At 33.4% G+C, this 21,458-nt stretch overlaps 2 protein-coding genes across 2 annotated transcripts; both read right to left on the bottom strand.

The window, feature by feature from the left end:
- Positions 1 to 1,456: 1,456 nt before the first annotated feature.
- Positions 1,457 to 7,224, bottom strand: LOC129293005 (polypyrimidine tract-binding protein homolog 3-like). Its single transcript, XM_054930782.1, has 15 exons — positions 7,054 to 7,224; positions 6,501 to 6,568; positions 5,707 to 5,778; positions 5,526 to 5,602; positions 5,278 to 5,356; positions 4,811 to 4,934; positions 4,363 to 4,427; positions 4,183 to 4,232; positions 3,680 to 3,721; positions 3,543 to 3,594; positions 3,388 to 3,445; positions 3,282 to 3,295; positions 2,743 to 2,850; positions 2,521 to 2,664; positions 1,457 to 2,203 (listed from the first exon to the last, which is right to left on the bottom strand). The coding sequence occupies exons 2-15, from the start codon at positions 6,555 to 6,557 to the stop codon at positions 1,814 to 1,816; spliced, it is 1,332 nt and encodes a 443-aa protein (XP_054786757.1). The 5' UTR covers positions 6,558 to 6,568; positions 7,054 to 7,224; the 3' UTR covers positions 1,457 to 1,813.
- A 12,013-nt stretch (positions 7,225 to 19,237) lies between these two features.
- LOC129293932 (uncharacterized) lies at positions 19,238 to 21,203 on the bottom strand. Its single transcript, XM_054932073.1, has 4 exons — positions 20,859 to 21,203; positions 20,649 to 20,764; positions 20,016 to 20,381; positions 19,238 to 19,672 (listed from the first exon to the last, which is right to left on the bottom strand). Exons 1-4 carry the CDS (start codon positions 21,160 to 21,162, stop codon positions 19,601 to 19,603), a joined length of 858 nt encoding a protein of 285 aa, XP_054788048.1. The 5' UTR covers positions 21,163 to 21,203; the 3' UTR covers positions 19,238 to 19,600.
- Positions 21,204 to 21,458: the final 255 nt, after the last annotated feature.

The following is a 21,458-nucleotide window of genomic DNA, read 5'->3' as shown; positions in this document are numbered from 1 at the left end:
CAATGGGAGAAGATAATTAAATTTTAACTAAGATAAAACAATCAATGACAAGGCTTATAATCTAACCAATGGATGTTTTTTACAAGATTTGTTAATATATATTAAATTCATAAAATATCTATCAAATTTTGCTTTAGCTTAAAAAGTTTTGAAAAAATTAATCATTTAATTCTTATAATTTTGACTTAATTGTAACTCAATTTTAACTTATCATAACTCAGTTCCTAAAGTTTTAACTCAATTATAAATCATCCCTTAAACTTTACTTCTTATAATTTAGTCCATAATATTTCAACCTCTTAAATATCAGTCCCTATATTTTAAAAAATAAAATTATAAAAATTAAAAATATTTTAAACTTTTACTATTATAAAGGGTTTAATAATTTAAAATATTAGTAATAAATGTTAAAATATTTTGAATCTTTATAATTTTATTTTTAAAAATATAAAAATTAATATTTAAAAGGTTAAAAATTCATGGACTAAATTACAAAAAAAAAACTCAAAAATTGATTTACAATTAAATCAAAACTCAAAAATTAAATTATAATAAGTCAAAATTCAAAAATTGAATTGCCACTAAATTAAAACAACAAGAACCAAATCATTAATCTTTCTAAATTTTTTTTAAAATAAATCAACAATCAACCATTGTTGATAAGGGGAAAAATAATCTTTTAGTGCAAATTTATATGTCGTCTTAGGACATGAAAATAATTTAAACAGCGTCCATTTTCTCAATTTTATTTTTTTAGAAAAAGAAGTCTCTGGATAAAAATGATTTTACAGGTAAGAGATGTTCAGATAAAATATCATCGAATACATATTCTAGAAAAGATTAGGCTATTGTCCACAAAGAATATTCCTTATACCTCAAAAAAAAAAATTCAGATGCAATCATGAAAATTTACAATAATGATTGGAAGAATAACAATAAAAACAGAATTTTTGGCTGTCAAAAAGCTCTTTCGGCCACCCCGAAAAAAAGGCGAGAGAAGCTCTAATTGCACTTTTTTCTCCATAACAACATATATGAGACGGCCGTTTAAATAAGTGAAGGATCCCTTTGTTTTATGGGATATTAATACAAGTATTTTGTTGTATCAAAACCTATTCGAATTTCTTACACCACACAAAAATCACAAGCAACTAACGTAAAAAGACAAAATATTAGTAAAAAATAATGACTAATTGCAAACTCTCACAACTGTATGGTTCAAGATGAAAATTAAGTAAATACTACCTAGTTTAGGCATACTTTTTCGGCGTATCAAAAATTCCTTCTTAAAGCGACACTACAAGGCAGAGCAGCCTTCCATAGAGGAAGACAAAGGAAGCAGAGCGAAAGTGTCAAACAGTTAGGGAGAAAGAAGTGAGTGCAGAAGAGGAAGGGAACAGAAACGGAAGAAACATAAGCAGAAGAGAGACAGAGCACAAAAGATACAGTCATCCACTAAAAACAAAAAAAGAGGCTCCTTAATTGATTGGACTAGAAATTTTGGATAATGGATTGAGAATACAACAAAAATGGCCAGACTGACCTGACTTATAAAACATGTACAACAAAAATCTACCCCAACTCTGTCATATTGGCAACCCAAAGAACTAGCAGAGGCAATGGAGTTGAAATGACAAATGACTAAGAGCAGAAAATAGTCAGAGCAGATTTTGTCATTTAAGTAGCAAGCAAAGGGACAATTGCAAGACAGCATAGAAGAAGACGGTCATCTGCATAAAAATTACTCTAAGCCAAATTCAGAATTCTTATCCCTACTAGGATCCACAACCCTTACCCCAGTTGTGTTTGAGTCTCAAATATTATGCAATTGCGAAAAGGAGATCCGGATTATCGAGCCAGAGAGTGAGCTTGCATGCTTGCACACGAGGGCTTCAGTAGCCTGCTCCTCAGTCTCAAACTGAACCAGGGCCTGCTTTTTCCCATTCATCTCAAAGACTTTGCTGTTTACAATTGTTCCATGCTCCTCTAGAAGGCCCACAATCTCCTCTTCAGTGATCTCTTGCGGGAGAGTAGACAAATGGATCATCTTTGTGGGGGAGCAGCAATAACGGTAGTTCTTGGCAGCATTGCGATTGAAACGATTGAGATTAGAATTCATGTACTCGTGAGTATCAGGACCTTGGGTTATGTTTGCATGTTTTGAGAAGTTGACCTCTAACCGCTTCTCAAAGAGCATGGCTCCCTGTATATCATGGCTGAAAGGTTTACTGAACTACTCAACACTAGAGCATTTTTAACAGAAAAAGCATTCATTTGCAGACATAAACGATTAAAGACAATTACTAATTCCTTGCTCAAAAGCTAAATCATGGCAATTAAAGCCAAATATTAAACAAGTTAAGATAAAGAAAATTACAAATTTTGGCGAACTGCAAAATAACCACTTTTATGATGCAGAATAAGAAGATATTAGAGAAAAAAATTCTCACTGAAATACACATATTCCAATCATGGTTCAAAATACAGATACATAGTTTGCCATTTATACATGATACGAACCTTCAGAAAGTGTACTGCCAACTCAGCTTGGAAACCATCCCCCATCTGGATAAGTGCATGATCTGGCTTATTTCGGAGAAGTTTGATCCTCACAATATTCCCATAAATGGAGAACAAGTTGAAGAGTTTATCCTCATCTATTCTCTGAGATAAAGAACATATGAGCCAAGCAAAAAAAAGAGGTAGTCCAGCCAAAAGTAAAATTCTTCATGAAGTACTCACATCAGGATTAAGATTTGAAACAAGAACTGTACACCTGTCATTCGTGCCAGTTATTCCAGGAGGCAAACCTCCACCAAAGGCAGTTGCGATAGCCGCAGCATTTGCCATCTAGGCTTAAAAAGAAATATGTAAGTAACTAATAAAGAACAGGGTTCACTCGCATGCATGGCAACAACCAATTCATGAAGAGCTTAGTCAACTTGATGCGCTAACCAAATCATGTTATCCATTTTCACCCCAGAAAAGGTCATCAATATAAAATTGGGAAAAAATCTTGTTGAGTTAAAAAGGCAGGGGATCCATCAAACTGTTCCGCCTTCCCTAATCAAAACCAGCTTATAAAAAGTTATCTTTAAAACAGCTATTATTAAGCGATTTTTAAATAAAAACTTGTAAAAGAAGAGACATCAGCCATCGAATATTGCTAATGCTACCATTCAATATTCATCATAGAGGTAAAATGACAGTAACTTTCACTAGTATTCAGCTGTTCATGAATAACTCAACCAACACTTCAACCTGGCCTGAATTACACCCACCTGAGAAAAACCACCTGGGAGAAAAAGATAACATTAGTAAATTGTAAGAAATAGTGCAGTTTGACAGACACAATAAACCCATCAATGGAATTTCAAAGATTAGCACCTGGCCTGACACCAGAACTTTGAACAGCATACATGCCTCCCGCATCACCATATCCAGGCTGTTGTATGGAAAATTCAGCAAAGAAGTAAAACGTTATAGAAATGAATTGAGAAGATCTGATTTGTAATAGAAAAAAGAAAATTGACATGACATACTTGAGAAGATCTGCCTTTCTGATCTGCAGGAAGATTTGGGTTTGTGAAGTCCCTGTGAAAGGTTGATAAACAGCAATAATAATGTAAGATGATAAATTATTTGAACGAAAAGGAAACCAAGGAATTCACAAAATCACCTTGAACGGTCATTATTGTAGTTCACTTGTAATTCATCAAGGCTGCAATAAAAATGAATCACAGTCCACACCACGACAAATTAAATGAATAAGAAGGGGAAAGGAGGGGGGGCGTAAAAATGGACTAGTGCAGAAGTGTCATATAAGTCTTTAAGCTCAAAAACCAACATACTCCCTCCAGACCAAAATATAGAGCATTGATAACTCACTCACGGTTCTTAAAAAATGTTAGTTGAAACTTTAATTTCTTAAAAAAAAAAATACAGCATTCCAAATTTATCCTCAACAAATACCCTATATAAGTGTTTTGATAATGATAATTAAAATTCTAATGCATCACTTTTTTGAAAAAGAGTAATAAATGAAGTAGACTTATAGTTGGAAAAACAATTATATAAGTTACTCAATACCCTATATTTTGGACTAAAAAAGGGTTCCAGAAGATGCTCTATATTGTGATTCGAAGGGAGTATAGTGACATAATTAAAATAAGTAAAACCTACTTTGAGAACTGAATGTCCAGCTGACAGCAACCGTCATAAATATTGCGTCCCTAGAGTTTTCAAAAATATAATCATCAAGTTCAGAAACAAAATAAGGGTTAATATACTGCTTAGGATTCCATCCCCTATCTCAAAAATATAACAGCACAAAAAAAAAATGTTCAGCAAGTGTTAAACAACCTGAAGTGTACTTCTAGCTATAACAGCACTCTGGCGTAATTGATACTGAATGAGCGCCTGAAAACCTACAGAGTTGGCAAATGCAGGATGAAACAAATCAGCAAAATCCACACTGACAATACAAGGATCACTCAAGTGAACGGATAATCCTTATCCACTAATCCATATAGCAAATAAAAACCTCATATCAAATCACAGGGCATATTTACTAAAATATTTGAAGCATTTTCCATGACATTAAAAATTCAAACAATTTCATTAAAATCAAATAAACTCAACCTGTTACTTTTCTCACTCCCAATGATAAATATGTGTATGTTTTAAAAGAAATAATGGCATGACAAAAACACAACCTTAGTCCATGGGAAGAAGGCTTGAAACCGACAAGCACCAAGAACTTAATAAGAACAGAAAGAAAGAGAAAGGGAGAAATCTGAGAAATTCTGACCAGCTGACTTCTGAAATGTGACAATCTTTTCCACAAATCCATGGGGAGAAAACACTTGATGCAGCACATCCACTGTTATAGGATACAGCATGTGATGAACTGTAACTAAGAGGATTCGATTTGGCTGCACATCCAGAGAGTTCCCGACAGCAGAACAGCATAGAGAGAGAGAAGAGATAGAGAGAAAGGAGAATAAATAGAAAAGTACATGATTGAAGAGACAAAGAGAAAGAGCATAACGATTTAACAAACTGAACCCAATGAAACTGAAAAGTATAAGATTCTAAAAATAAAATATCCAGGGGGGCAATGTCAGGAAAAGATTAAAAAAGGACAAATGCCAAAAAAAAAAACAAGGTTGCTTCTGCTATCTTGTGCAAACAACAAAACAACCACAATTGATCTCACTCCACATATATTTTTTTGGCCAACATCTCACTTCACATCTATAGAAACACAATACCAACCTCATCTCCTCGTCCTTGGTTTTGATCCACTGTAGTTAGTTCTTGATGAGAGGAAAACTGGACATAAACATTCCTCCCCCTAGAAAGAAAGAAGAGGAGAATTGAATTATTTAGTCAACGTTTATGTCAATGATAATATTTAGTGCTTTTGTAATCTCCATAGAGGAGACATAGAATGAAGTTCCTCAGAAATAATTATAGACACTCAATAAAGTTTTCTAAAGCCAAAATAAGCAGTCTATTTCTACCTTATGCTTGGCTGCACATTTGCATAAAATTGTAAAGCATTAACTGCAGAAGAAATATCTTGCATTTGGAGTAAAGCCTGCAATAATGACGAGTGTTTACATAGGAAAAACATTAATTTTGTAGAAAACTTCAATTTTAGGGCAGACAGAAAATCTTCCTTGAATGCATGAAAAAGAAAACCTGATTTTTTGCACGGAGCATGACAAGCTTAGTAATGACTCCAAAAGGCTGAAATAGCTGAAGTAAATCATTCTGCAACCAAACAAGGTAAAGTTTATAAATCCTAAAGGAACTTTAGAACTCTGAACGTATAGTGAAATTTTACTTTTCATCTTGCTTTAGTGTTCATCTGTTGGCTTCGATAGTTGTCATTCTGACCACCTTAAAACAAAGCCAAGGGCAGACCTATGATTTGGTTATAGGGGGACCAAGATTAAAGAGCATATCTAGTAAGAGCTAACATAAATTTTGGGAGGCCAAAGATGTAAAAACACTTTCAAGTCTTATTTGTTCATTAGTTCTCAATTCTTCTTTTTATCGCAGGTAGAGTAGCTTGGTTGCTCACAAGGCTCATAACCTTGAGGTCACAGGTTAAAATTCCATCTCCACGACGTTTGTTCGACAAAAAAGGAGGTTTGATTTAATTAACAAGAAATGAATTACTTTTTTTCCTTCTGGGTTCAAGGTGGGGAGGCATACTATACTATCAAAGTCAACTTCATTTGATACTTTATACTATTAAATACATGAATGGGGGCGCGGGATGGATAGCGGGAATCAAACCCGCATCAGATTATGATACCAACAAAAAATTGAAAACTTGGAGTCATTCTCCCACCAGTTTCTTCTCTGGCACTGTGCGAAACTAAGGAAATTATCCATAATAAAAATAAAAATCATATATATAAACTGATTGTTGATCATGCTAAGAAAACTGATGACAAGTACGAAACCCAGAGAAAGAGGGAACGTACTTCGGATATTTCATGCCCCACGTTTCGAACGTGAATAACTTTTGAAGGTTCTGTCATTGTAAACCAACCTGTAAAAAGAGAAGAATTTGCATCGGCTTTTCGTTATTCAATTCACGGTCGATACTATACACTGATCTGAATACTAGAGAGTGAAGTCATCTTCGGACAGAACGCAAGACTCACTTCCGTTTCAATTTCTTTCGAAAAGCAGATTGCATTAAACATCACACGAGTAAATAAATTGTGGGGCGTTCACAGAATATATATATATATCAGGCAAAAAAAAAAAAGGAACTTCGAATCTTCTAGTGAATCTAACAGGCCCAACTGCCCAAGTGAAAATATGAAACTGAGATATCCATTTAAATCCCGAATCTAGACTGGGTAGGATGGTAAGCAATCGGCAGAAACAGCGAAGAGAAAAAGGGTAGCACCAATTTCCAAATCCACATCCCTAAAGTTTCTTCAGACATCGCGATATCTGACAGAAAGCAAACGCACAGCACATTCATTTGAAATGACAAAGTGAAAGCGAGGGGCAAAGAGGACTTGCCAGAGAGAGAGAGAGAGGGGACGGAGGGATAGAAGGTGGGAGATTTGGGAGGAAGGGAGATGTATTGTAGAGCTAAGCAGGGCTGCTAGCAACGCATGATGCCGTGAATCTCATGCCCTACGAGTGATGCCCCTCCCTGTAAATCGCCCAAACTGCATATATACTCATTCACGTTTTGACGGGATGTTCGCACAGCGCTCCTACTTACCTATCTCTTCCGATTATCCACTTGTTATTGTAATTTTCTGCACTTCTCACTTTTTTTTGTCTTTAAAAAAAATTAATTTTTGATTTAATTCTTTATAGTTTTCTTCTTCATCAGTTTATGATCCTATTTTATTAAATTTTTTGTGGTGGAGGGGGGAGGGAGTTTTTAAGAACTAATCTTTTCTATGAAAACGGGGCTAAATGCATAAAAACTTAAATTAATATTGCTACAAATATGCATATACATTCAAAAATGGCATAACATCAATATATCAATGCTACGCGAATATAATAAAATCTATATCAGTTGTCACTTGAGTTTAGTTGAAGTTATAATTATATGTCACTTGATTTAGTATTAATCTTTTTTATGAATCATTTATTTATCTGTCTCTTAAAATATTAAATGCCATTCTTGCGCTTAAGGCTGTGCAGAAAAACCTCAAATCCGGTCTGTTTGGTCCGACCCAGTGTGACCCGGTCCGACCCGATCCTGAAAAATTCAACCCGAACAAAAGACTGGACTGAACGAGTCAGACTGCACATACGGGTCAGACCAGACTAGAGACTGCTCTTTCGGACCAATCAGTCTGGCCCGGTCCAGGTTATTTTTTTAATATTAAATATTAAATAATTATATTATTTACAAAAAAAAAGATCTTACTTAGTTGAGCCCAGCAACAGTACCCTCACACCTCACGTGCATGCTTCAGACTCGGTCTCTGAAGTCTGATAGCCTCATTTGTCATTTATCCATTTCTCCATATCGCATGAAAATATGATTATAGGGTAATTTAAACAAAAATAAAATACAAGAGACAAAAAAAAATGGAAATCTTACATTTATAATTAACATAAATCTCTAACTAGCTCTTTGACACTTGCAAGAATAAAAAAAACAGTAGTAATATTTACAGGTATTGAATAGTATGACACCTTTTTTGCACTTCATATAATACGCGAGAAAGATAATTATTTATACTCTAAAAAACTGAAAGAAACATAATTAATCTCATAACAAGGATCATGTGCAATTAAATAGTGCTTACTTTGAAACTCAAACGGTAGTAAGCTTATTGTCACGGGCTGAGAGTCTGGCGCAGCACACGGCGCCCGTGCAGCGTCCTGGAGGACCCCATAATCCTCAGGACAAGCCTTACCACATACGGATCACACTGGTTTTGCCCTACTATGGGCTCATTAGGGAGGCGGCACTAGCCCCCAACCAGTTGTGCACTCAGCCCAAAGACTGAGGCAGAACGCACCCAATGCCAATGTCGCCCCCTTTACCCATATTGTGTGAGGCTAACCAGCGAATCGTTCATTATCTTGGTCTTTACACGGTCACGGAGATATCATCCGTGACATTCTCCCACACCCAATCTAGCACGCCCTCGTGCTAGGGGAGAAAGACTCCGCCCAAGGATCGTACGTACAGTACTACCACAAATACATCAGCTTACTGCTGAGTGGCCACCCGAGTCCTGCACTCTTCAGACCCACTCGCACCCACAAGCCAACAGGAGTGGAGTCGACAACGGCCAGCCTTCTCGCCCGAGTCACTATTTTGGACCCACCTACTCGGAGGCCTTTCTGGAGCGGTGCCGAGATCGACCAGTCCCAACGTGGGACCCCACAGGCACACGGCAATAAAGTACGTCCCGCTCTAATACCACTCTGTCACGGGCTGAGAGTCTGGCACAGCACACGGTGCCCGTGCGGCGTCTTGGAGGACCCCATAATCCTCAGGATAAGCCTTACCACATACGAATCACACTGATTTCGCCCTACCATGGGCTCATCAAGGAGGTGGCACTAGCCCCCAACCAGTTGTGCACTCAGCCCAAAGACTGAGGCAGAACGCGCCCAATGTCAATGTCACCCCCTTTACCCATATTGTGTAAGGCTAACCAGCGGATCGTTCATTATCTTGGTCTTTACACGATCACGGACATATCATCCGTGACATTATGATATTAATACAAGTGAATAGGAAAGGGGATATGAGGGCCTTTTTCTTTTTGGAGAGAGTTGAATTCAAGAAACTGGACTGGTCTAGTAACCCGGTGGACCAAGTCCAACCCAGTCTAGGTCCCGGGTCCAATAAGACTAGACCAGTCTTTAGACTAAAAATTCTAACCCGGTCTCCATTCAGACTAGACTTCGGGTTGACATCCAACCCGGTCCAGTCCGGTATTTATTCAGCCCTACTTGCGCTTATAGGTTAACTTAAGTGGACAACCGATGATCATCATTTTGCAACATGTCATATATTTTTTTTTTGTTTCATTACCTACATCTTGAAAAAATTGAGATATTATCATCACTCGTTTAAATATAGAATTTGAATTCAGTGACTGAAGTTAGTATAAACATTGAGTGCTTATATCATTTGAGTTTTTAAATTTTAAATCAATGATTATGAATTTGTCCTCTACTTAAAATTAATGAGTGAGTGAGTTTATCTGAACCGTTAATTTAAATTTTAATAACTCAAATGATACAGACTTGTATTAAATACAGTTACCAAATTTAAATCCCTCAATTAGGATTTGAATTTAACTAAGATGACTATGTAGTCCCTTAACCAGTCGATCCAAACCATCATTGGTAACATGTCACATAATTAGGATGTTACTAGTGTCTAGAGAATACCTATGAGATTAATTCTATGCAGCGAAGGAGCTATCATGCCTCTTCTTAACAAGTCGTAGTTTCTTCTCGTGGTTGTAGTCAAAGAAATCCCTCTCAAAAACTCTGACAAATCAAATAACTCGAACAAATCAAATAAAGTAGGCGATCTATTATCAGTCTTTCAATTTTTCCATTTAGAGCATTGTGGCGCCATCCCAAAGAATTTTATTTTTATTTTTTTTATGCACGAGAAGAAGGACCAAAGAATTTGATTTTTAAACCTGATATTCTTGAGGACTAATTAATGGTCTTCAGGGTATATATAATAAGGGTTCATTAATAGAATAGTTATGAGTGACCAGTGGGGATTAGGGTGTGTTTGAATTTCAATTTGATATAATTGATTATGAAAAAAAATTAATTAATATGATTGATTTAAAATATAATTGATTATGTTATGTGGTTTATAATTAATTTATAATATTGATTGATAAGATTGATTTTAATTATTGTAGAAAAGTAGAATTGAAAAGCATAATTAAAAATAAGATAAAACCATAGTTTTGTAAAAATATATCCAAACACTCACATTACATATTAAAATTAATTATGAATTCAAAATCATGTTTTCAAAAAAAATTCAAATACCTATTATACATGCCAAAATTAATTATAGACTTAAAATTATGATTTTCTTAAAAATATCCAAACACCTACATACATGCTAAAATCAATTATAAATTTAAAACCACAGTTATCTCATAAGCTACTACTACCTACTTTTTAATTTAATTTTTTAATTATATATTTTTAAAAATTTATTCAAAAATTATATAAATTATTTTAGAAGTCATATTTTGTAGTTTATAATTAGTTACATACCACATAATTAATTTTAACATATATAATGAGTGTTTGGATTTTTTTGAAAAACACATGCCTATTTGTATTCTAGTTCAAAATCAATTAATTGTTCAGAAATCATGTTTTGGCAAAAATTACCCAAAGACTTATATTACATGTTAAAATTAATTATGAATTCAAAATTATATTTTATTAAAAATATTCAAACACTCATTATACATGCTAAAATTAATTATGAATTCAAAATCATGATTTTTTTTAAAATATCCAAACACCTCTTATAATATCAAAATCAATTATGAACCAAAAAATATGACTTGTAAAATAATTTATATGATTTTTGAATAAATTGTTATAAATGTATAATTGAAAAAATTAAATTAAAAAGTAGGTAGCAATAGCTTATGAGATAATTATAGTTTTTAATTTATAATTGATTTTGACATATATAAATGTATCAATTGTCATCTCTATTGTGCCTTTGTTGATGGGAAAGGCCCATTTTTAATGACACGGCCCAAATGTAGACCTATCAAATTGAGAGAGAACCTAAGGTTTGTAACTCCCTGGGTTAGACCAATAAAGTTATCTTTACTAATCATTCCCAATCTTCCATTGATCAATATGATTAACAAATATGACCAAAATTACACAAGTAGGGTCAACCAAGTTTCAATATTCACAAATGGAATCCTAATATTTCAATAATTGAAAAGCTCCCATATAATTTCATTATATTCAAATCGGAGTTTTTAAAACGACACAAAAACATGAAAATCAAGAAAAACCAAAGCATTTGCATTAAACTTCAAAATAGTGAACACAGTGTAGAAATGGCACTTGCGTCGCGACTAACTGCCAATGTGTCACAGCTCGTAAGCTTCTATACCATGCACCGCAGTGCATTACATAATTTTTGATAATAAAATTCTGATGTTAATGACAGCATAAGGAGTGAACTTTTGACACATTCCAGGTCTCCATCTGTCGATAAAGAGTTTTCTCCTAACTCTAGTTAATGACACAAGCTTCACACCCAAGTTCATTTTTTACAAAGAGTTGAATATCCAAACTCATTTCACAATTTCACATAAATAGGATGTCCAAACCTACACACAAGTGCCAAGAGCTTATACTAACCATTTGACCATATTCAACGGACTATATAAGACTCATTTAACACACCACAATCATGCATATGCATATATAACATGAATTCACCACTCAACCCCAACTTCAAAAAACATAAAGGGGAGGCAATTCTTGCACAAAATTATCCATATTCTTTAATAACATCTCAAAATACAATTTATACTACTTACACAAATATTTTGGCCCAATATAAGGTTTCACAATCATAATTTACTGATTCAGGGCACAAAATACATAAAATTTACACAATGATAATAAAGTAGCTCAAAAATTGATAAATGAGTCCTAGTTAGCAATTCAACAATATCAATACACATAAACAAAGCATAGAGGCACACAAATAGGATTCACACCAAAATCCTAAGCCTTAGTACACTTTCTCTAATCTGGATCTGATGAGCTAGGCTTTGAAAATATTAAAAATTGAGAGGTGAGTACAACCACTCAATAACTAAGATCCACTTAATTTATACAGTTGTATATTAATAAAAAAAACAAATGCAAGTGGCAATAACTCACATATCATACACATATGGCAAATATAGCTACGCCATAACAATAACAACCATATAACCGAGCATAAAACACATATCATCATATATATATCAATATGTACAACCTGAGGTCGTAAAAATAACAACGATACGCTCCTAACTAAGGTATTAAAAACCAGATCGGTTATTGAATCGACTGAAGTTAAGGGTCAGGGGTCAAGGGTTCAACTGTGGTCAAACCGAGAGTTAAACCGAAGTTAGATTGATCATAATAAAATAAAAAAATTTAAATAAAAACACATTAATTCTTTCACATTTGAGACTTAATATCCTATACAATACAAAATAATAATTTTAAAAATAATAAAACACAACCACATTTCAAATATTCATCCATATAATCCTTTCATCATTAAAAAGTTTTAGAACTAATAATAATCAATGCCAAAATTATCTTTAAATAAATAATATAATTTTAGTTTTATATATATGATCTCAAATAAAAAATAATATAAAAATTAAAATAATAATAAGAGTAAAGTTAAAAACAATAATTAATTAGTTTCTGAACAACAATAACAAAATTTATATAGTTAAAATATAAATATAAAAATGTAATTAAGAATGAGAAATGAATAAAATTTTACACATTATTTAAGTTTTTAATGTTAATTCACGTAAAGAAATAATAATATAATTTCAAAAGTTATTTATATTTGTAATAGGATGAAGATATAGGCTGATAGGCATAAGAAAGTAGCTCTTAATTTAAAAATAAAAAATAAAAAAGGTTTCTTGCATTAGCGGTGAAAAGATGTAAAAGAGGCTAAGACATTAGTGTCGTATTGGTTAGCGTGAGGTATGGGGAAAATAGAATGGCTTAAGGTCCAAAGTTGTAAAGAAAGAGGAGACAATGAGCAGAAGAGGCACTGAGTGTTCAGTTCGACTGAAGAGTTTAAAACACGAGAGAATCAGAGAATAACGTTAACGTTCAGGCGCCAGCGAGCTTCTTCCTCTCCATTTTCATCTTTTCTAACTTGCCATTAGCTTTGTTCCATGATCATCCTCTTCTTCATGGTATTTACTGTTCTCTCTTTTTTTTTCTATTGTCATCCTTTTTCCTCTTTCATTCTGTTTGCAATCTGATCATTTTTTTACTGGTTTTCTCCTTTTCTTTCTTGACCCACCCAACCCGCCTGACCCGAGGGGTGAGGCAAGTTAATCCGAGTTAATGCCAAGTTACCTGGGTTAACTAGTACCAGAAGAAAATACAAAACCGGACCAAACACATGGCTGGTTCACCGATTCACCAATTCAACCGGCCGGTCTGATTTTACAAACAATGCTCATAACACAATCTGGACCATAATAATACTAACCATGTGGCTGGATCTAAATACAGGATCAAATGCCAGCCTTATACCCTCCTATTACCTCTAATATGAAACTGGTGTCTATTAAGTGACTACGTCCAAAACATAAACTAACCTAAACCCAACCTTCCACTTGTGAGGAACTACCGAATCAAGATTAACTCGTTTACTTGTGTAACCCAGTTTCCCTCAATAAAAACAGCTATGGGGTGTCATACCCTTAATCTAGCCTTCTCATAAATCGGTGGAGTCTAGTTAGGTTCGAGTCCCTCATAGAATAAGTGGGACAGTTTTGAATTAACCATGGGATAAAGGCTACCTCTTGATTTTAGCAGTCGGTGCCAAGGTAAGCTTTCAATTTTAATGGTAAGCGCTAATTTCATATGGATTTACCAACTACTCCTCTTCCTAGACAAACTCCCACTAATAATCGTGCGATGCACAACTTACACATATTATGCATTCTAATCAACAATTCATATTTTATGAATTCACATATTTACACTCACATACTCATCACACTCCAAGCATCAAATATCACATTTTCCTCAAGTTCACAATGCCATGCCATCAATCATAATTATTCATTACAAATATGTAACATGTATGACATTATGTGTTTCCAAAATCATTTTGCACAAACTCATCACATTACCAAATTTACATCAATAGTTTTTGTATATCAAACAAGTTTCAATTTATTAATTTCAACAATTATCTAATTAACATGCAACTATACAATTTAAATTTTCTCCAATTACCCCAAACCTTTGAGAAGTTAAAGGTTTATCCCTCTCAATATCAACTTCCAAAGCTTCTTTCCAAACTAGAATGGTACCAAAAATCAATGATGTACATGTTGGAAATTGTGCCATAGGGGCCAATCATTATACTATACACATTGTTATTTAATAAATTTCTCTTTTATTATCATAACAATTGCATGTTTAATATGATAACTGTATCCTTGGACAAACTATAGTGATTACCCTAAATGTCTCTAGTTAGTCATTTATGAGGGATCATAGATAAAACAAGACTAGTATGACTTTGATTAATTATAGAGATACAAATCAAAGTCATATGTACTTGAAAGAGTGTAAGGTGCTGGAGCGACCCTTTATGAAAAAGCTGCATGGTACAAGTCATAAGCTTATCTCATATGTAATTATATCACTAAGCTCTTTGATTTGAGATCATCATGGATTCCTACATGATAACCATTGAACTTTGATCTAGTCAAAAGTTACCTTTAATTGGGTGATCATAAAGGTTATAATTGAGTTTAGTGATATTCATGCAAAGGAATACGAGTGGTCAAGATGAAATTTGTCCCTCACATTAAGTGATAGATATTACTGAGTCTCTTGATAAGTAAGACTGAGAAAATGTATGGCTATATTACAATGGAAAGAGTTTTTCCATTGTTATTGTCATTCCACTTAAAAATTGAGAAAATAATAGTCAGGTAAAGGAGAATGACAATTTCATGTCTCATACTTGACTAAAATATCACGTGACAAAAGAGATGTAATGCGGTTGCATGATAGGTTACATTGGATCATCAATCTCTATGTGAATTAGGTAGTTGCAAATGTCTTGCTAAAAGCCACTTGTACCTTGTGGGCTAATAGCATAATTAGCCTACTGTTAATTTTATATGGGCCTACAAGGTTGCACACAAGAACAATCCAACTCAAGTTATAATGTCTAAGTTTATTGAATCTGAAATATGTTTAGATTCAATAAATGTAATATAGGATAAATGAATTATATATATATATACATATATATTTAAATATTTATTTGATAAATATTTATATACATATTTATATAAAATTTAAATTTTAAAATATAATTATATATATATATATTTTCAATATATATATATATTAATATGTGTAGATATATATATGATATATGTATATGATATATAAAATTAAATATATATAATATAATATATTGTTTTCAAAATATATATGTATATATATATATTCGTATAAATATATATATAATATAATATGTATATGTAATATATATATTATATTATATTAGTTTTAAATTTAATATGGTAGATTAAATTTAATAACTAACATGACATGAGAGAATATCATATCATGTCAATTTTATAATTAAAATTTATAAGATAAATTTAAATTAGATATAATATCATGTATCAAATTTATGAGATAAATTTAATTATATTTTTATAGGCTTTTTAATTGAAAGATGAAAACCCTTATCTGGATACTATATATAGATAAAGACGTCCTTTATGAAGGAAGAGAGATTTAGAAAAGTTCTGATGACAAAAACATTTTGAAAGCCACGAAACACTCTGTAGAAAGAAAAAATAACATTCAAAGAAGAATGAATGCTGAAAGCGCTAGTACACTGTTCAAGTTAGAGAACTATTCATGTGGATACTGGTAGAAGGAGCAGATCTATGTTGTTAACTCTTGATATCCAAACTTTCAAAGAGAACATACGTCAAGTTCAAAAAATTAAAAAGTAACTCTTTTATCTACCTTGACTTAAACGAGTTCGTTCGGTTCATATCAGGAAAGACTTCAAAATTTAAATCTTCTGCTGTGCATACCTATTTAACACTGCAATCATTTCATAAGGATAATATCATTATCCCATTTTGGGTGATTACCAATATTAAACTTCACATATCCCTTTTCATCAAAATTATAAACTCATACTTAATCATACCCAATGAATTTACTAAGTTTCATTAACCCATATTATTATTAATGAGTCATTAGACCATTATCATTACTCCTCAGCACTCCTAACAACCTCAAAAAATGTCTAATTTTAGATATTAATGGCTCCCCCAACTAATCATTCACAAAACCATTAACGTTGAGTTCAAATACCCTAAATAACTCTCATTATATCTATTTTAACTAGTGGGTTCGAACCCATAACTCATATGAACCAAAAATCACTCTCCTAACTCAAACCTCAACTTTAATCCTCATAACAATGAAAGAAAAAGGGAAGAGATGGGCTTAATAATCTTATCTTAGGTGTTGGGAAGCTCCAAGGTATTATCGACGGTCCTAATGTATGTGTCCTAACAAAGCCAAGTCGTGTCTTTCATTTTCAAATCTTCTTCTCTTTTAATTTTTCATGCAGACATGAATTGATAAATGCATGGTGTACGGCACGGGGAGGCCTTCCTTGTAAATATGCCTCCGTGCGTCGTGGCAAACCACACACACGCCACAACATATGGCACAAAGGATTTGTCTTCAAATTTTCCTCTTCTTTCCTTGCTCGGGTGATTCAATTCTGTTTTGGACCCGCACTTAGTGCTAAAATCCTAATAAAACCCACTTATTAAATCTCTATGGCCACACACTTTATCAACTCACTAATTACTCTTATTAATTATCTGGGTTTAAAAATCTATAATGTTACAAAGTCGCTTTTTTAGGTTGCGACTACGGATAAAAATAGATTTTTGTGAGGCATATCATTTTGAACTTAACAAAATAAAAATATATTGCGTATATAAAAAATAAAGATTTTTTTAGTTATTTAAGCTTGTATCAGTTATCAATTTAGTCTTTCGAGTTTAATTTTTATCGATTTACTCTCTAATATTTTCTTAGATTATCATGTCAGTCCTTTAAAATTTTAAAACATGAATTAACTTTTAAATTAATCTAATACATAAAGTATATTAATAATTTGACATGTATATGTAGTTAAACAAAAATAAATTAACCCTCAAATCAACTTAATTTTTATCAATTTAGTCTCTTGCATTGTGTTTTATTTTTTTTCATTTTTTGAAAATTTTGACTTTGTTTTTTCATATTTAATTAATTACACTTCTATTAATTAATATATATGGTTGTCGTCTATTGTATTATATATGTTAATAGATTTTTAATAGTGCTACCTTCTCTTGAAATAATAAGAATCAAATCAATAGCTAATGCAAATTTAGGGACCAAATTGATAAAAAATTAAATTTAAGTGACCAAGTCGATAATTAAAACAAACTTGTGGGACTATAAGTTTGGGATAAATAACTTTCAATATCTCAAATTTGCTTTAATCATCAACTTGGTTCCATAAATCTAGTTTTGGTCAATTTGATCCCTTGAGTTTTATTAAATTATCATGCCAGTCCTTTAATTTTTAAAAAACAAATTAACTATTAAATTAATTTAACATGTAATGTATATTGATGACATGGAATATATATGTAGTTAAATGAGAACGAAATAAACTTCAAATCAGTTTAATTTTTATCAATATAATCTCTTATGTTGCATTTTGTTCTTTTATTTTAAAAAATTTTTGAGTTTGTCTTTTCCTACCTAACTGATTATTACACATATTTTTACTAATCTACATTGCTACCATCAATATTCCCTTATTCATATTAGTAAAATTTAATCATTTGACCTCCTCTTTAAATAATAAAGACCAAATTATTAACTAAAATAAACGTAAGGGCCTAATTCAATAAAAATTAAGCTTGAGAGATCCAATCAATACCTAAACAAACTTAAAGGACAAAAATTTCATTATTCTTAAAAGTTTCTTAATCCGAAAAAGGAAGCATATTCACTCGCAGCTAGTTTATAAGATATTTTTTGATAAAACTATGTACACTAATAAAGTTTGTTAAACACATTTCACAATCTTATTTTTTTAAAAAATATAAATATAAATTTTTAAAAATAACTTTCATTTAATATAATTTCATTTGTAAATGAAATATTAAATAAAGAAAGAAAGTATAATAAAGAGATGAAGATAATATTAAAACAAGTATATTCAATGAAATCTTATTTTTATCAAAAAAAATTTATACTTTGAGGCACCAAACCTTAAATGTGATTTAGAAATTGGGACGGTAGAATATTACTTTGCACTGCGGGAGTTCAAATTTTTTTTTTTTTTTATTTATGGTGAGACAAAATTTGAATGTTGTTCAAATTGCCAAATTGTCCATCAGTATTAGAGTTCAGGCACATTGGACTTGGGCCAGCCCAATCCACTTTAGGAATACTAGCCCTGTGAGCCCAAGGGTTGCCATGACCTTAATGACTTATGTGAAATAAAAAATAAGATGTATTATAATTTTATACACATACGAATAATGTAGTTTCGTCATGTGGATATTTTTTTTTTAAGGCCAGCATTGTTTGTTTTTTAAATTGAAGATATATATAACTATTTAAAAAATACTTTACATTTTACAGATATGCTGCCTCTCTCTGTGTTGGTCAGCTCAGCTGGCCTCCAATGGTGTTTGGGAGGGAGAGGGACCCAACAAATGTAACTTTATTAAAACACTGCATTGTTAATCCACTCCAAAATTCCCTCTCATTTCTGTTGATTCCACATTAACATTTAAATTATTTTTGCCAAATACAAGATCATTTAACTTCAACCAAATTCGGTGAAGCCAACCTCAAAAGAATCGAATTGAGTTGTAACATTTGGATGTGGAGACACTTGGCCGCTTTAACTTAAAACATCACAGACATTTCATTATAAAAAAAAAAAAACAAAAACAAAAAGGTTGCAAGCACTCTGCAGTGGAAAGAGCCGATTCTATAGAATAATTTCTTAAGTCTCAGACTCAGTCCCACACTCCCACTAGCCGCGACCCTTGCTTTCTCTATAAAGTATAAACCCACCAGATTGATTTGAAAACTAAAATTAGACTAACCGTGTAGGATAATTATACATTTTTTAAAATATAAAATTATATACTCTCAAGGAGAAGAATTATAAATTACTGGAGCAAGTGTTGATATTACAATAATCTCCTCATCAAAGCTTTCTCTACAGCAGCAAGGGGAGCAGGAAAGCCATGGAGTGGAAAGCAATATGGAAGGGCAGGATTTCAATCATCACCTGCAAGGAACACCCTCCAATCACTGATCCCTCAAATAAAGTGGTGCCTAATTATTAATTCCCTGTTCAAATATTTCTTTTACCACAGAAAAATATATAATTTGTTTTATTAGAATCAGGCCAATATTTTGTTTATTTATCAAATTTATTATTATATTTATATATACATAAATTACACGGCACTGCGTATCACATTTAATAATTGTTGTATCATCATCATACAATTTACTAATTTAGTACCCATTATATTATGACTTGGCATGCAATGCATGTAAATATACTCGCGGCGAAAAATATATTTCGACTCCAAAAATAGAGAGGGAGAGAGACAAAATACACCAACCGGTCGTTGATCGGCAGAGGTCGGCGTCGGTCGTATGGTGGCGGAGTCAACTTCACCGGTCGGCAGTGGAACCGCAGGGTTGCTGTTGATAAACGGCATCCCGCTGCCTCCTTTACCCGTCGTCGAAGGCACCGGTGATGCCGGCTGGAATGGCCATGGAAATGTACTCGACGGCGATCCATCCGCGCCGGAGGAAGGAGCCGGAGCCGGAGCCTCCGTGGGAGAAATATCCGGAGACATTGCCGATTCTTCCGGCGGCGGCGCAGAGTTAGACACCTTTATGGCTAGCTTTTGAGAAGCTTGGCATGCTCTGAGCGACCCATCGTTGAAGGTAAAGTAGAAGAAACCAGTGCGCCACGGATGCCACTGAAGGAAAAAAAAAACAATAAAGCGAGAAATGTGGTTACACATTTTGAAAAATTTGAACTCTCAGATGAGATTTGAAATGGGATTTCCAGGTGAAGATTGACAGAGAAAAAGAACGTCCAAGAGATATTTCTGCAAGATTACACAACGTAAAGTATTACATGAACATGTATCGATGGTGATGGTGATGATATTTTCCCCCCTTAGACATCCATATTTCGTAGAGATTTTCAAAGGAGGCCGAGATCGAGATTCGAAGTGACTTACGGTGTAGGAGGTGGCGTTGGGCTTGGTAAGAAGAGTGGCCTGAGAGAGATTGCAGAGATTGAAGGCTCTCTGGCTCTGGAAAATGTAGAGCTTGTAATTCTGCTTGTGCTTGAAAACTGTCCAGAAATTAAATAAATAGACGCATGAGAGAACAGAAAAAGCAGAGCACTGTTTATCAATGAATTTGCATAGTGGGTTGTCAGCACTTACCAACAGAATCTTCAATATAAACAAGGGGATTCTTCCACAGGGAAGCTCCATCCACCAGAAACGTGGAGGCATATGAAGACTGGAAGATACAAGTGAGAACAAAGAAGAAGAAGGAAAAGAGAAAAACAATGGGAGTGACAGACATTGATATTTGTACTGGAAAGACCCTCCTTTTGTTTGTTTCCGAAGAGAACAATTGAAGAAGACTGCAGAGTGAAGAAGAAGAGAGGAGGGGGAGGAGGCCAAGGATGAAGCTTGTAATTAGGTTAACAAAAATAGCGGTGGAGGTGAGTGAGTGGGTCATGTAAATGATGGCTTGGCAAAATAGAAAAGGTGTTGGAATCTGTATGTGGTGGGTTTGTGTGGGGGAAAGGAGACTGTTAAATTGTCAGAATTGTGAGGCTTTTGAGGAAAAGAGCTTGAACAAGCGCCAGTCATGGCCATAATCTCTTCCCCCCCCCCCCCCCCAAGCCAGTCATGGCCATCCTGAACCGACGTACGTACGTACTGGCACGGTAAAAGAAAGGCAGTAAAATTTGGGATTAAAAAAAAAAAACTATTTCGAGTTTCACCCCAACAGCAACAGGAGAAGCCATTTCA

Source organism: Prosopis cineraria, unplaced genomic scaffold (genome assembly GCF_029017545.1).
Source record: "Prosopis cineraria cultivar Desert tree isolate PC_DT_omini unplaced genomic scaffold, ASM2901754v1 PC14, whole genome shotgun sequence".
In the NCBI taxonomy this organism is placed as follows: domain Eukaryota; kingdom Viridiplantae; phylum Streptophyta; class Magnoliopsida; order Fabales; family Fabaceae; genus Prosopis; species Prosopis cineraria.
This window is presented reverse-complemented; position numbering and strand designations above follow the sequence as displayed.